Source organism: Myotis myotis, unplaced genomic scaffold (assembly GCF_014108235.1).
Source record: "Myotis myotis isolate mMyoMyo1 unplaced genomic scaffold, mMyoMyo1.p scaffold_m19_p_1, whole genome shotgun sequence".
NCBI lineage: Eukaryota > Metazoa > Chordata > Mammalia > Chiroptera > Vespertilionidae > Myotis > Myotis myotis.
Window position 1 is genome coordinate 141,007,978 of NW_023416313.1, and position 15,085 is coordinate 141,023,062.

At 39.5% G+C, this 15,085-nt stretch overlaps 1 protein-coding gene across 6 annotated transcripts in view; it reads right to left on the minus strand.

Annotated features, from left to right (window-relative positions):
- SCFD1 (sec1 family domain containing 1) overlaps positions 1 to 15,085 on the minus strand; it is a 120,888-nt gene that overhangs the window by 67,220 nt on the left and 38,583 nt on the right. For all 6 annotated transcript variants that reach the window (XM_036354021.1, XM_036354027.1, XM_036354042.1 and 3 more), the window contains 4 exons: positions 13,244 to 13,383; positions 8,960 to 9,050; positions 5,950 to 6,023; positions 5,182 to 5,263 (listed from right to left, as the gene is read on the minus strand). In XM_036354021.1, the coding sequence (XP_036209914.1) occupies positions 5,182 to 5,263; positions 5,950 to 6,023; positions 8,960 to 9,050; positions 13,244 to 13,383 (387 nt within the window). The remainder of the gene's footprint in view (positions 1 to 5,181; positions 5,264 to 5,949; positions 6,024 to 8,959; positions 9,051 to 13,243; positions 13,384 to 15,085) is intronic.

A 15,085-nucleotide genomic window follows, 5' to 3' on the forward strand; every position in this document is an offset into this window, starting at 1 on the left:
CACAAATTATGTACTATATTCTGTTTCTTGCTATTCTAGGTCACTTTAAACCTAAAGTGAAAAATTCTCATTACCAAAATTAATCTTTGGTTTTTTCAATGACTTAAAAAAAATATGTTTATCTGTAAAATAAATTATTTAAAATACATAACCACTAACCTTTGTTTGAATTTTTGAAGGGTAACTGACATACAATACACAGAATTTGGTAAATTTTAACATATGTATGAATTCATGAATACAATCCAGATAGAGCCCATATCATTCATTACCCAGAACAGTTTCCTTATTGTAATGCATCCCTTTTTACCCTCAACACTCCTCTTCCTGTCCCTAAATAAGCACTGATCTACTTACTTTCTGTTACTATAGATTAGCTTTGTTTTTACAAATTTATGTAAACTGAATCAAAGATTATGTACTCTTTTTTTAAATTAAATTTTTGGGGTGACATTGGTTAATACAATTATGTATACAGTTCTATAATATATCATCTATATATGGCATTGTGTGCTTACCACTCAAAGTCAAGTCTTAGGCACAGTCACCGAGAGTAAACAAATGCACACAGCTGGGGTGCTGCTTAGTGCATCTGAGAACATTGACTGCAGGTGTTAAAACTGCCACAGAAAGTCATGCCATGAGACAACAGAACCAATAACTGCAAGTGATGTGGTGTAATCACTCACAGAACACCGTTTACCAGCAGTGACTCTTGGGTTTAAATATGTAGACTATAGTTGCAGATATGTAATATTTATGTTGCCGAAATTACTACAGTGTTTTTTCCAACATATGGTCTATCTGCTAAAATTTGTTAAAAATAATAGTGAATTAGTAACAAAACAAAACAAAAAATAACTTAATTGATTTATAAGCAAATCTTGGTTAAAAGCTTTTTAAAATTAACAGGGTATTAATTTTCACATATGACATATGGACTGGAAATTTTGTCCATTAAATCCGAACTCTGTTAAATCGAGGTCCGCAAAATCAAGGGTTTACTGTGTACTTTTCCCTTTTTAAAAAAATGTGACTCCTTTCACTCTATTTTGAGATGCACCCATGTTGTTGCATTTATCAATAGCACTTTCCTTTTTATCACTGACTAGTATTCCATTGACTAGATATACCATGATTTGTTTATCCAATTTACAAGTATCCGATGACATTTGGGTTGTTTCCAGTTTGGGGGGAATATAAAAAACACAGCTATGAACATTCATGTACAATGAACATATGCTTTCATTTATGTTGAGTAAATGTCCTGGAGTGAAATGGCTGGAACATATTATAGGTTTGTATTGAACATTTTAAGAAACTGACAAATTATTTTCCAAAGTGGATGTACCATTTTACATTTCTACCAGCAATTTGAGTTCCAGTTCCTCTGTATCTTTGCCAAAGGTTGACATGATCAATCCTTTTAATTTTAGACATTTTAATAGATGTGTTCTGGTATCTCATTGTGGTTTTAGTTTGCATTTTTCTAATGACGATTGATGTGGAAACTTATTTGCTATCTGTATTTTTTTAAAGTCAAGTCTCTGTTCAAATACTTTGGCCATTTTTTAAACTGAATTGTTTATTTCTTATTATTAGGTTTTGAGAAGTCTTATTTCTTTAAAGTAACCTTTATTAATCTACTAAACTAGGTCTTGCTAAATGACAATGCTTCATCTTCACAAAAACAGATGGCAGAGAAGTGAAAGCGAAAAGCTAGAGAAAAGTAATTTCACACTTTTTTTGGAGATGTGTAAGTAGTCTCCAGAAATTCAGTGTGTGAGAAGTTGAAGGGCATTCTACTCATTTAAGAGCTATCTTTGGTCATAAAGTAAGCAATACGTATTCAAGTTCCAGTAATGATTAGCCTTATTTGGGATGAGAAGAGGTAGAAGATAGTGGTAGCTTGTCCATGGGGACTTCCTGTTACAGAACGTATTTTCCCCCTGCCTTAAAGAAAAGATAACTAGGTCATAAGAATATTCACTTGGGCCCTAACTGGTTTGGCTCAGTGGATAGAGTGTTGGTTTGCGGACTGAAAGGTCCCAGGTTCGATTCCGGTCAAGGGCATGTACCTTGGTTGCAGGCACATCCCCAGTAGGGGGTGTGCAAGAGGCAGCTGATTGATGTTTCTCTCTCATGGATGTTTCTAACTCTCTATATCCCTCTCCCTTACTCTCTGTAAAAAATCAATAAAATATTTTTTTTGAAAAAGAGTATTTACTTGGCATGTATATTGGAGAAGAGATCATTTTAAATAGATCAATCAAAATCCAGCCAGAGAAATGTTCTAACTTCTAGTACAGTAAAATTCCTTCCCTACTGTGATCAGGAGAGTGGTTAGCAGTTAATCAAAGCCAGTTAATATAAAGAATGATTAAAAAAGATGTGTAGTATATATACATTTTAAACATTGCCTTTTAAGTTAAGACCTAAAATGTACAATTGTATGTCAATCTACTGACATTTTTTCTTTCTGGCATAAAGTACACCTATAAGGCATCACCTATGATTTCCAGTTTCAGTTTCTTTCAAATGGACCAAAAAAATTTGTAGACATTTGCAAAGCAATTTTAGTACTTTTGAAATTTTCCAATTGTTTAGGTTTTGTTTTTTTTTACCCCACTACTAATTTAAACAATAATTAGATCACCACTTCATTGAGTCTTTCTAAGATGTGAACTTAAGTTTTATACACATAATACTCTTTTCCTATTCATAAAATGATAGGTTGGGATTAAACACAAATAGCTATTTTTGGTAAGCTAAAAATTCCACTTGTAAAACATACTAGCTGTCAGTTGTCAACATGTCAATATTGTGGCCAGTTAACACTATGTTTTACAGAGAGAATAAAGGGTATCAATTAATTTGGTGTGGAGACCAATTAAGAGAATTTCTAAAAATTAACCCCTGGAGAAGGGGTTGTGGTTAAAAGCTAGCACTGCTAGCAGGGGCTAAGCCTTGCTCAGAGTGAAGACCTAGGGCTATACATGTTTGCTTGATCAGATGACGTCTTTAGACCTCGTAACTTTCTCCACAGGAAGTAGTAAAACAAAAATGATGATTCAGCACCAATGAAGACTCAATCCACAACTTACTAACAGTTTGTTCTTTATTGGCTACAAGAGGATGAAGCATTCTGATGCCACAGCTCTTCCTCTCAAAGGGGAGCATTAGGTGAAAGAGCACATAATGCCACTTCTCTCTCTCATATACTATGATTTACAAATAGGTATGTTTTCCTATTCTTAGGTGTCAGATGCTAAAGAGTACTTAATTCAATTTAACCATTAAAAAAATTTAAATCTGGCCTAGCTGGTTTGGCTCAGTGGATAGAGCGTTGGCCTGTGGATTGAAGGGTCTGGGGTTTGATTCCAGTCAAGGGCACATGCCTGGGTTGTGGGCTTGATCCCCAGTAGGGGGTGCAGGAGGCAGTTGATCAATGATTCTTTCTCATCATTGTTTCTCTCTCTCTCCCACTCTCCCTTCCTGACATCAATAAAAATACATTTTAAAAAAATCTGTCTGCAAATTATTTAAGTAGTCCCAGAAGCCATTCCTTAACAACCACCAAGTGGGGAAAATCATATTTGTAGAAGAAATAAAAGAACTACTAAAAGAAAGGTTTAAAAGTTATGAATTACAGAGCTTCTGGTCAAGATAACAAAGTAGGTAAACGCGATAAAAATTATTCCCACAACCACGTCAGAATTAAACTAAACTAAGGAACAACCATCATTGAGAACCTCATGAAATGTAGCTAAACAGAAGTCCTATAGCTAAGGGTTTACAGAAGAAGCACATCGAGACTGGTAGGAGGGGTAGAGATGCGGAATAGGCTGGCCCCATATCCACATGAGGTGATTAAAAATCAGAGGGATATCTTTGGTACAGAGATCCCCCCTGAGGGACAAAGTGTCCCAGCCCCTTTCTAGCTCCCTCCTCCCCAGCTCAGGATTCCACAGGAAGAGTAGTCCCTATAACTTCCGGCTGTAAAAACCAACAGGGATTAAGGCTGAGGGAGACTGAGGGCTGCTGGAGTCCCAGGCATTCTTCGTAAAGGGCCAGCACACGGACTTACTGGAACTCACTCGCTCTGACCTCCAGTGTTGGGACAGCAGTTTCAAAGGCACCAGGGACATACTGGAAGGAACCGAATTGTCTGGCTTTGGGGTGAGTGCTGGCAGAGGCCATTCTTCCTTTGCTGAGCCCTCTTGCTACAGAGCAGGCAGGTTGGGTTTCCATCAACCTGGCTAATTCTGTTCCTCCTACCCTGGTGATAACCTGAGACCCCGCCCCACTTTCACTGGCTTTTCCATACAAACGGCCTATCTTGGCTTATGCTGTGAACTTTCCTAAAATCTCCCATGGACCTCAGGTAAACAGATCTAGGCAGTCTTTTTCCACTTTATAGAAATTTTACATATAAAAAAGGGAAAATATCAGCAGAACCACTTAGACTGAACATTTATGTTTCTATTCCTGTAGGTACATGAAAACAGCAATTATCAATATGAAGATGTAGAACAAAGAAAAAATTAGGTTGTCAGCTTAATAGAAATTTGCAGATTTAAATTCCATGCTGCACAATGGTCATTATCTATCTATATTAGCTCCTTTCTAACCCTGTGACTTTTTAAATAATTAAAAAAAGAAAACAAATTTAAGTTCCTTTTCTATAAATCCAAGATACTATCAACACCTTTGACAGGCAGATGGCATATCCAACTTTTTTACATTGCTTTTCAAATGTTTATTAAATGGGAAGTAAGGGTCACATCCTAGCACATGGTCAAGCTGTCACTAGAATTCAGTTCCATGTCCAGAGAATGAATACCTGTACAATACTGGAACTAAGTCAAGCCAATATCAGGTAATCATGAATGAAGTAATGAGAAAAAACTATAACAACATATATAAGATCCAATTTATTTGTTTCAAAATCACAGAACAATAGGAAATAGTAAGAAGCTTAAATGCTAATAGATTCATCTAAAACTAAAAAGTTCAGGACCAAATTACATAATGAAATGACGATATTAATAGCTATTTTAGATATTACTACAATAAAACGAAATGTCTAAATCTGTATTACTGATGGTGAGATACAGCTCTACTGTTAACAGAATAATATGTGTAAAAATTATATCGTGGGGGGATAAAAGTTAAATTTACCTTTATATGTTCTAAAACAGCAGTAGCAACATTTGTGTGGAGATCAATAAGTCTTTTTTTTTCAAGGAGTTCTGGCAAAGAGCTACAAGTATCAAAAAATTGAAAATTAACCATTATATTTTCTAAGAAAATGACATAGACCTTAATAAAACCCACACCTGGCTATGCTCTTTGAGGAAACTTAAGTAAAACAGTAACAAAATGACAAATTAAACTATCAACTGGATGTAATCTCTAGGCTCGATCACATAGAGTATTTACTACTCTAATGCAGATGAAGTGCTTCTTAGTTTAAAATAATCTGCCTCCCAAATATCATTACTCCACTGTTCACTTTCTGGTTCCAATATCTGGAGGCTTAGAATAAAATCAGATTAATGGAAATATGATTGTACTTATAGTTCTAAAACATTTTTCCTCTCTCCTTAATAGCACTTAAAGTATCTAAAAGAAATTGCTTAACCTTTAGTTAATAAATAGTAGCAATGATAAATTTAATAACAACTTGCATTACTTTATCATCAATATTATCTTCTTCGTAAAATTATCCACATTATACAATACTCCAACTAGTGAAAGAAGCAAATGATCTGTTATATAAAAGAGAGAACTTAGATTGAACATGTTAAAAATACTATTTAGTTCTTTAACTTAAAGTATATGTTATTACCTAATATATCCTATTATTAAAAATATTAACAAAATTTTTACCACCTAAGTAAATCTTATCAACAAAAAGTCTTCAAAGAGGATATATTTCTTACTTACCTAACAGCTGATGTTAGCTTAGCAGTATTGTCAGAAAGCATACTTATGGCTCCTTCATCTTCCCCTTCTAGTCCCTGCGAAGGAAAAAAGTCCTAGTAACTACTCACACATCCCAAAACCCAAGCATAAAAATCAATATATTTTTAAGATCACTGGTAAACAGTAAGATTTACGACACCAAAAATAATAATTCTTCTCCTTTAAGGAATAAACATATGTCTTTTTACAATTAGAGAAAAGTTCTAGCCACCAACAGCCCAATAAATGGTTGATGACTACAAAAAGGATCAGCTGGCATTTCAGATAAAGAATATGACCCAGAAACTTTTCACAGGTCACAGAGTAATAAATAGTAGAGCTAAAATCTAAAGTTAGATCAAAGTAGCACTAAAACATGTATTTCTAAAATAAAGCTGCATTTTATATATATACTAGAGGCCCAGTGCACAAAATTTATGGGGGGGGGGGGTAGGGTGTTCTCAGCCCAGCCTGCACCCTCTCCAATCTGGGACCCCTCAAGTGACATCCCTCTCACAATCCAGGACTGCTGGCTCCCAACCGCTTGCCTGCCTACCTGCCTGATTGCCCCTAACCGCTTCTGCCTGCCAGCATGATCACCCCCTAACCACTCCCCTGCCAGCCTGATCGATGCCTAACTGCTCCCCTGCTGGTCAGATTGCTCCTAACTGCCCTCCCCTGCTGGCCCGGTTACCCCCAACTGCCCTCCCCTGCAGACCTGGTCCCCCCCAACTGCCCTCCCTTGCAGGCCTGGGTCCCCCCCAACTGCCCTCCCATGCAGGCCTGGTTCTCCCCAACTGCCCTCCCCTGCAGGCCTGGTTCCCCCCAAATGCCCTCCCCTGCAGGCCTGATCACCCCCAACTGCCCTCCCTTTCAGGCCTGGTCCCTCCCAACTCCCTCCCCTGTTGGCCACCTTGTGGGGGCCATTTTTGATCACATGGGGGTGGCCATCTTGTGTGTTGGGGGGATGGTCAATTTGCATATTACTCTTTTATTAAACAGGATTCAAATAATAAATTAGTATTATTTTTAAAAAAATATTCGCTCTAGCCCTAGCCAGTTTGGCTCGGTGGATAAAGCGTCAGCCTGGGAACTGAAAGGTCCCAGGTTCGATTCTGGTCAAGGGCACCTGCCCGGGTTCTGAGCTCGATCTCCAGTGGAGGACTTAAAGGAGGCAGCCAATCCATAATTCTCTCTCATCATGGATGTTTCTCTCTCTCTCTCCCTCTTCCTTTCTCTCTGAAATAAAAATATATTAAAAAAAATATTTGCTCTACCCAGTATTTAGATTTCATTATGAAAAACATCCTATCTAATAATAGACAAACATGGTAATTAACCATACCTCTGCTACGCTTCCCACTGGCTAATCAGAGTGATATGCAAATTAACTGCCAACCAAGATGGCGGCCGGCAGCCACGCAGCTGAAGCAAACATGAGGCTTGGTTGCCCCGGCGATGGAGGAAGCTAAGGTTCCCCGCCTGCCACAGCCCAGCTCTGAGCTCCGGATGCAACAATGTTGCAATTATAGAAGCTAAACAAACCCCAGATACCCTGCTTTCAGCAGGCTGGTCTCAGAGCAGAGGCCGCAAAAAAGATTCAATTAGAGAAGGTAAATAAATCCCAGAATTAAAAAAAAAGAAAAGAAAAAAAAGGAGAGACTGGGAGCTTCAGTTGCAGGGTTGGCCTGCCTGAAAAGAGCCCGTAGCCCCTCATCCAGGCTGGCCAGGCACCCCAGTGGGGACCCCAACCCTGAAGGAGGTGCGGGCAGCCTGAAAACAGCCCTCAGCCCTTCATCAAGGCTGGCCAGGCACCCCAGTGGGGATCCCCACCCTGAAGGGTGTGCGGGCAGCCTGAAAACAGCCCTCAGCCCCTAATCCAGGCTGGCCAGGCACTCCAGTGGGCACCCCCACCCTGAAGGGGGTGCAGGCAGCCTGAAAACAGCCCTAAGCCCCTCATCCAGACTGGCCAGGCACCCCAGTGGGGATGCCCACCCTAAAGGGGGTGTGGCCAGCCTAAAAACAGCCCTCAGCCCTTCATCCAGGCTGGCCAGGCACCCCAGTGGGGACCCCCACCCTGAAGGGGGTGCAGGCAGCCTGAAAACAGCCATCATCCCCTCATCCAGGCTGGCCAGGCACCCCAGTGGGGACCCCCACCCTGAAGGGGGTGCAGGCAGCCTGAAAACAGCCATCATCCCCTCATCCAGGCTGGCCAGGCATCCCAGTGGAGACCCCCACCCTGAAGGGGTTGCGGGCGGCCTGAAAACAGCCATCAGCCCCTCACCCAGGCTGGCCAGGCACCCAAGCAGGACCCCCACCCTGATCCGGGACACCATTCAGGACAAACCAGCTGGCCCCCACCCGTGCACCAGGCCTCTATCCTATATAGTAAAAGGGTAATATGCAAACTGACCCTAACAGCAGAAAGACTGGGAATGACTGGGTACTATGACACACACTGACCACCAGGGGGCAGACGCTGAATGCCGGAGCTGCCCTCTGGTGGTCAGTGTGCTCCCACATGGGGGAGCTCTGCTCAGCCACAAGCCAGGCTGATGGCTGCCAGTACAGCGGTGGTGGTGGGAGCCTCTCCTGGCTCCTCAGCAGCACTAAGGATGTCCGACTGCAGCTTAGGTCTGCTCCCCACTGGCAAGTGGATATTCCCCGAGGGCTGCCAGAGGGATGTCTGATTGCCATCTTAGGCCCAATCCCCCTGGGAGCAGGCCTCAGCCAGCAGGTGGCCATCCCCTGAGGGGTTCCAGATTGAGAGAGGGCATAGGCCGGGCTGAGGGACACCCCCCCACTGCCCAGTGCACAAAATTTTTGTGCACCAGGCCTCTAGTCTTTTATATAAGTTGATGTATTTTTTTTTCTTTTTTAATTAAAGCAATGAATGGTCTTGAATTTTTAGGAGAAGAAAAAGTTAACTTCTTTCTCCCTCCAGATGCCCTTCTGCTTCCCTATAATTCTAAAAAAGTCAACAGAATCTTACCATAATGCTTTTTAGTCGTTTAACTTCATCTTCCTGTGCTCTGTAAGATTCTAGTTCTTGTTGAACTGATTCTGCAACTTCTGGGAATGGACTGAAACAGTATTGGACATAAGGGGTTAATATTCAAATTTCTTGAGAACTCAAGACAACTCCAAAAAAATCCAAACAATTCAACTAAAAAGTGAGCAGAGGACCTGAATAGACACTTCTCCAAAATGGACATACAATTGGCTAACAGACATGAAAAGATGCTCAATGTCACTAATTATCGGAGAAAAGCAAGGATGTATCACCTCATACCAGTCAAAAGGCTATCTCATGCACTCTTGGTGGGACTGCAAATTGGTGAAGCCACTATATAGTATGGAGATTCCTTAAAAATTTAAAGCTTTTCTTTTTTTTTAGAGAGAGAGGGGGGGAGACAGAAACATCAATGTTGGGTCAGCTGCCTCCTGTATGCCCCCTACTGGGGATTGAGCCCACACCCAGGCATGTGTACTGACCAGGAATCAAACAGACTACCTCCGGCGACCTCTTGGTGCCATGGTACGATGCTCAACCAACTGAGCCACACGAGCTGGGCCCTCAAAAAATTAAAAATGGAATTGCCTTATGACTTAGCAATTCCACTTCTAGGTATATATCTGAAGAAATCCAAAAGACTAATTTGAAAGAATATATGCAACCCTGTGTTCACTACAGCATTATTTACAATAGCCAAGATATGTATGCAATCTCTAAGTAACCATCAATACATGAGTGGATGAAAAAAAACCTGTGGTACATATAATGGAATATTACTAGGCAATAAAATAGAATAAAATCTTACCATTTGTCACAGCATAGATGGACCTAGAGGAGGGGTCCTCAAACTTTTTAAACAGGGGGCTAGTTCACTGTCCCTCAGACCGTTGGAGGGTTGGACTATAGTTTAAAGAAAAAACTATGAACAAATTCCTATGCACACTGCACATATCTTATTTTGAAGTAAAAAAACAAAACGGGAACAAATACAATATTTGTATTTGCATGTGGCCCACAGGCCGTAGTTTGAGGACCCCTGACCTAGAGGGTATTATGCTAAGTGAAATGTGCCAAACAGAGAAAGACAAAATACCACATGATTTCACTTGTATGTGGAATCTAAAGAACAAAATAAATAAATGAACAAACAAAATAAAAATAGACCTGAAGATACAGGGAATAGATGATGGATTCCAGAGGGGAGGAGAATTGGGGGCCGGGTGAAAAAAGGTGAAAGGGTTAAGAAGTACTAATTGGTAGTCACAGGGGTTAAGTAAAGCATAGGGAACATAGTCAACAATATTATAATAACTATCTATAGTGTCAGGTGGGTACTTGAAATATCAGTGGATCACTTTGTAAAGTATATTATTGTCTAATTGCTATGCTGTATACCTGAAACTAATATAAAATAATGTTGAATGCGAACTGTAATTAAAAAAAAAAAGTTACATGCAGATTTAAAATCACTGTGGGGATGTGGGGGTTGTGAGAGGTTGGTGCTCCTTACTACCCTGCATTGTTCCAGGGTAAACTGTATGTTACAAATACTATTTCTTTAAAATGCATATCGTAATATTTATAGATCTAAATATAAATTAAAATTTTATTTCTATTCTCTTCATTAGACATATTACATTTTCTCTTCCCCCAAATGCTATTAGAAAGAAAAGTAAAATATCTAAGTGACTGAAAACCAAAGAGAAATCATGGTATATCAAACATCAATTAAATGCTACATCCCAAATTAACTTGTTAATGTCAAAGGGTTAACTACAAAGGAGGTATTTAAAAAGTATTACATGTCAGTAACTGTGGAAAAAATATTTTAATTCTATAAGCTTAATATCCTAGAACACTACTGGTAAAAACAGAATGCAGGCCAGTTTTGTTTGTTTAACACCTGGTATCTTCTTTCAGGTGACTTGGCAGTAATCTCCACAGGCTTCAATACAACTGATTCGTAATCACTGAGCGGTTCTGGTAGCAAGTGGCACTTAGTACTAATCTTGAATAATTCTAGAGGAACATATGACCATGCAATGGTTCCTAACATGAGTATTTTTCATCCATGCCTAGGGGAGGCTAGAAGTCTTTTCTCTTTTAAAATGAAAAGGGTATGTATCATCAGTAACGAAACTAAAATCTCCCCCCCTTTTCTAGGCCTAGACATTTGATAACACTTCATTAATGATCAGTATATTTCATCCAATGGAGATTGACAGAAATGACAGAAGTTCTGAAAGCATTTGAGGAACACAATCCAGTTTTATATGACAAAAGCAGGCACAACCCCAACTCCAGCAGTCTATGTTGGCAAAAAATAGCACTGAGCATGTAAAATGTGCTGGGTGAACTAGACGACCCTTAAAATCTCTAGCAGCTTCAGGCCTCAGGCCAACAGACAATAACAGCTTACATTTACTGAGCGCTTACTGTATGCAAACACTTTGCTGATAGTTTGTCTCTGTTTTCTCATGTAATCCTGACCAGTCTTGGTAAGGTACACACTATTAACAGTTGAGACCAGGGACTTTGGATCTGCCAGAACTGGGTTTTATCCCTGGTTTCACCAATGAAGGCTGGATGACTCTGGGCAAGTTACTTTAATTATCTCAATCTTCATCACAACCTTCTGAAATAGAACAATAGGTAGAATTATCATCCCTACATTTTACTGATGGGGAAACTGAAACTCAGACAGATTTAAGTCAGCTGTTTCACTTCATGCTGTCTCCCCGTGTCCTTTGTGCCCACTTTACTCTTTAGTACAATATTTAGAGAGAGTTATTCACAGCTATTCCTACTTGCAAACAAAAATTTAAAGTTCTTACTATTCATTTGATCTTCTGAATTGATCTTAAACATAAGGTCTAAAGAAAATATTTAAAATTTTCATATTTGAGTGAAGAGATTTTTTTTTTCTTAAGCCTTTTCTCTATTAGGAAATAAAAATTTTAACGTTAACTTTAAAATATCCTACATCCTCTATAAATAATGTACATGTAAATTCTTGTACTTCACCATTCTGGAAGGAAATGTACACTATGAAATTCTAAAAAGGAGAGAATTATTTAAAATAAAGTAAATCTTGCCGAAACCGGTTTGGCTCAGTGGATAGAGCGTCGGCCTGCGGACTGAAGGGTCCCAGGTTCGATTCCGGTCAAGGGCATGTACCTGGATTGCGGGCACATCCCCAGCAGGAGATGCAGGAGGCAGCTGATCGATGTTTCTCTCTCATCGATGTTTCTAACTCTCTATCTCTCTCCCTTCTTCTCTATAAAAAATCAATAAAATATATTAAAAAAAATAAAAATAAAATAAAATAAAGTAAATCTTAACAGTATTCAAATTTGCCATAGTCAGAAAGAGGAAGATAGTGGCTTTCTCTGTACAGAGAAAGTAAAATTCTTTGCTATAATGATTTTCCAGTGTTAAAAACTTAAAACATACCAAAAACCCCCAACATTTTGAAACTTTATATCCTACTTCTCTTTCAACATAAATGAGGCCGAAAAGAAGAGCCATATCAAGGATATAGATAGATATAGATACAGTAACACAAAGTATTCAAAATAATATAATATTTCTTAACTGTTTCTCTCAGAGGAATAATTTTTGTTTAGAATGTTTCTCTAGCTATAATGACCACTTGCTAAGTTTTGTAACAGTTAGTGAGCCTACAATGTAGTCTAAACTTCCAAACGACAGAACAACATCTAAGATCTGTGTATCTGCCTACAAATAAATCACAAGACAAATTGTTTTGATTTTTTTTACCTATTATTTCTAATGTACTTTAAATAAATCTGGTTTTCAGGCTCAGGCATTCTTTCCACAGATATATAAAACTGGGTTTGCATGAAGGCAAATGGGACAAAAAAAGGAAAATCAGACCTAAATGGTTTCCCTATCACAAAAACCCATTTTAATGAAAGGCAGAAATGGTCTTATTGAAGGTCAGTGGGGATAGCAGCAAAATTTAGAAAAACTATCTGTAAAATCTACAAGATCATATGGTATGAGCTTCTTGAATGGGGAATTGGCTACTACAAAATAACAAAAAACAACTAAGGAGTCAGGAAGAAATCGGGCAATGAAGACACATATCTATGGACTATTATATATAGCTCCTATTCATTGTGTAGATGAACTATGACCTTTTGGATTGTTTTTTAAATAATATAAATTAAGTCAGATGACATCTTCATTTCTTTTTAATGGGAAAATCTCTTATTTAATTATGTTTTTCTTACTTACCTTCCTTTATGTTTCTGCCAAAATTTGTCAACTGGAGTTAAATCATAAGACTTCTTGTTTTTTCTCTTTGGTCTAGCACCAGCTGGAGTATTTTCCAATCCTGAAGATTCTTCCAAATTAACTCTGTTTAAGTGAAAATCCTAAGAAAAAGTAATCTTGTATTAAATAATAGTTTTCTGAATTTAAGAACCATAACATTTCCTACAACAAGGAAAATAACAGATTCTTGATGCCTTTTCTAATATTTGCAAGGACAAAACACAGGATCTGAAATTTAGAAGACCTCTTTACAATGTATTTTTACACACAAATGTACTTTTGTGTATATATGAAGCAGTAGCTGTATAGGATTAGAATTTCAAATATATGTAAAAACCATGTTAAGATTCTTGTGTAGATTATAGAGGAGAACCAAGATGGCGGCATAGGTTAACGCCGGAGTTTGCTGCTTTGAACAACTACTTCAAAAGTGAAACCAAAAAACGGAAGGGACATCACCCAGAACCACAGGAACGCTGGCTGAGTGGAAGTCCTACAACTAGGAGGAAAGAGAAACGCATACGGACACTCAGAGGAGGCGCAGTGCTGAAGTCAAATTCTGAGGTGCGGAGTGCGCAGAGCGGGCTGGCGGCGGAGGGCGCGGTTGGCGTTTTCAATCAGGAGGGAGTCGCAGACTCTGAGCTCCAGATCCAGGCGAGTCTCTAGGGACCCAGACTCAAACGGGAGAAGCGGGACTGTCTGGCTTCGGTCAGAGCGAGTGCAGCTTTCTCTCCGAGCTTTGCAGCGGGTGCTGGGACTCAGAGAGGCAGAGCCCCTGGGGACAGGACTGAGAGCCACCATAACTGCTCTCTCCGGCCCACCCTGTTGATCCTGTGCGACCCGCCCCGCCCAAGCCCTGCACACAGGCATTTGCCGGATAGCCTCAGGCAAAGGCTAGATTAGCACCTCCCTAGAGGACAGAAGTTCTCTCACTGCTGACAGCTGATTCTCATAGCCACTTGGCCTGGAGGTCAAACCCTCCCTGGAATTAACTACAACAATCAAGATTTAACTATAAGACTTCGAACAAAGACCACGAGGGGGTGCACCAAGGAAGCATAACAAAATTCGGAGACAAAGAAACAGGACAAAATTGTCAATGGAAGATATAGAGTTCAGAACCACACTTTTAAGGTCTCTCAAGAACTGTTTAGAAGCCGCCGATAAACTTAATGAGATCTACAAGAAAACTAATGAGACCCTCGATCTTATATTGGGGAACCAACTAGAAATTAAGCATACACGGGCTGAAATAACGAATATTATACAGACTCCCGACAGCAGACCAGAGGAGCGCAAGAATCAAGTCAATGATTTGAAATGCGAGGAAGCAAAAAACACCCAACCGGAAAAGCAAAATGAAAAAAGAATCCAAAAATGCGAGGATAGTGTAAGGAGCCTCTGGGACAGCTTCAAGCGTACCAACATCAGAATTATAGGGGTGCCAGAAGATGAGAGAGAGCAAGATATTGAAAACCTATTTGAAGAAATAATGACAGAAAACTTCCCCCACCTGGTGAAAGAAATGGACTTACAGGTCCAAGAAGCGCGGAGAACCCCAAACAAAAGGAATCCAAAGAGGACCACACCAAGACACATCATAATTAAAATGCCAAGAGCAAAAGATAAAGAGAGAATCTTAAAAACAGCAAGAGAAAGAAACTCAGTTACCTACAAGGGAATACCCATACGACTGTCAGCTGATTTCTCAACAGAAACTTTGCAGGCCAGAAGGGAGTGGCAAGAAATATTCAAAGTGATGAATACCAAGAACCTACAACCAAGATTACTTTATCCAGCAAA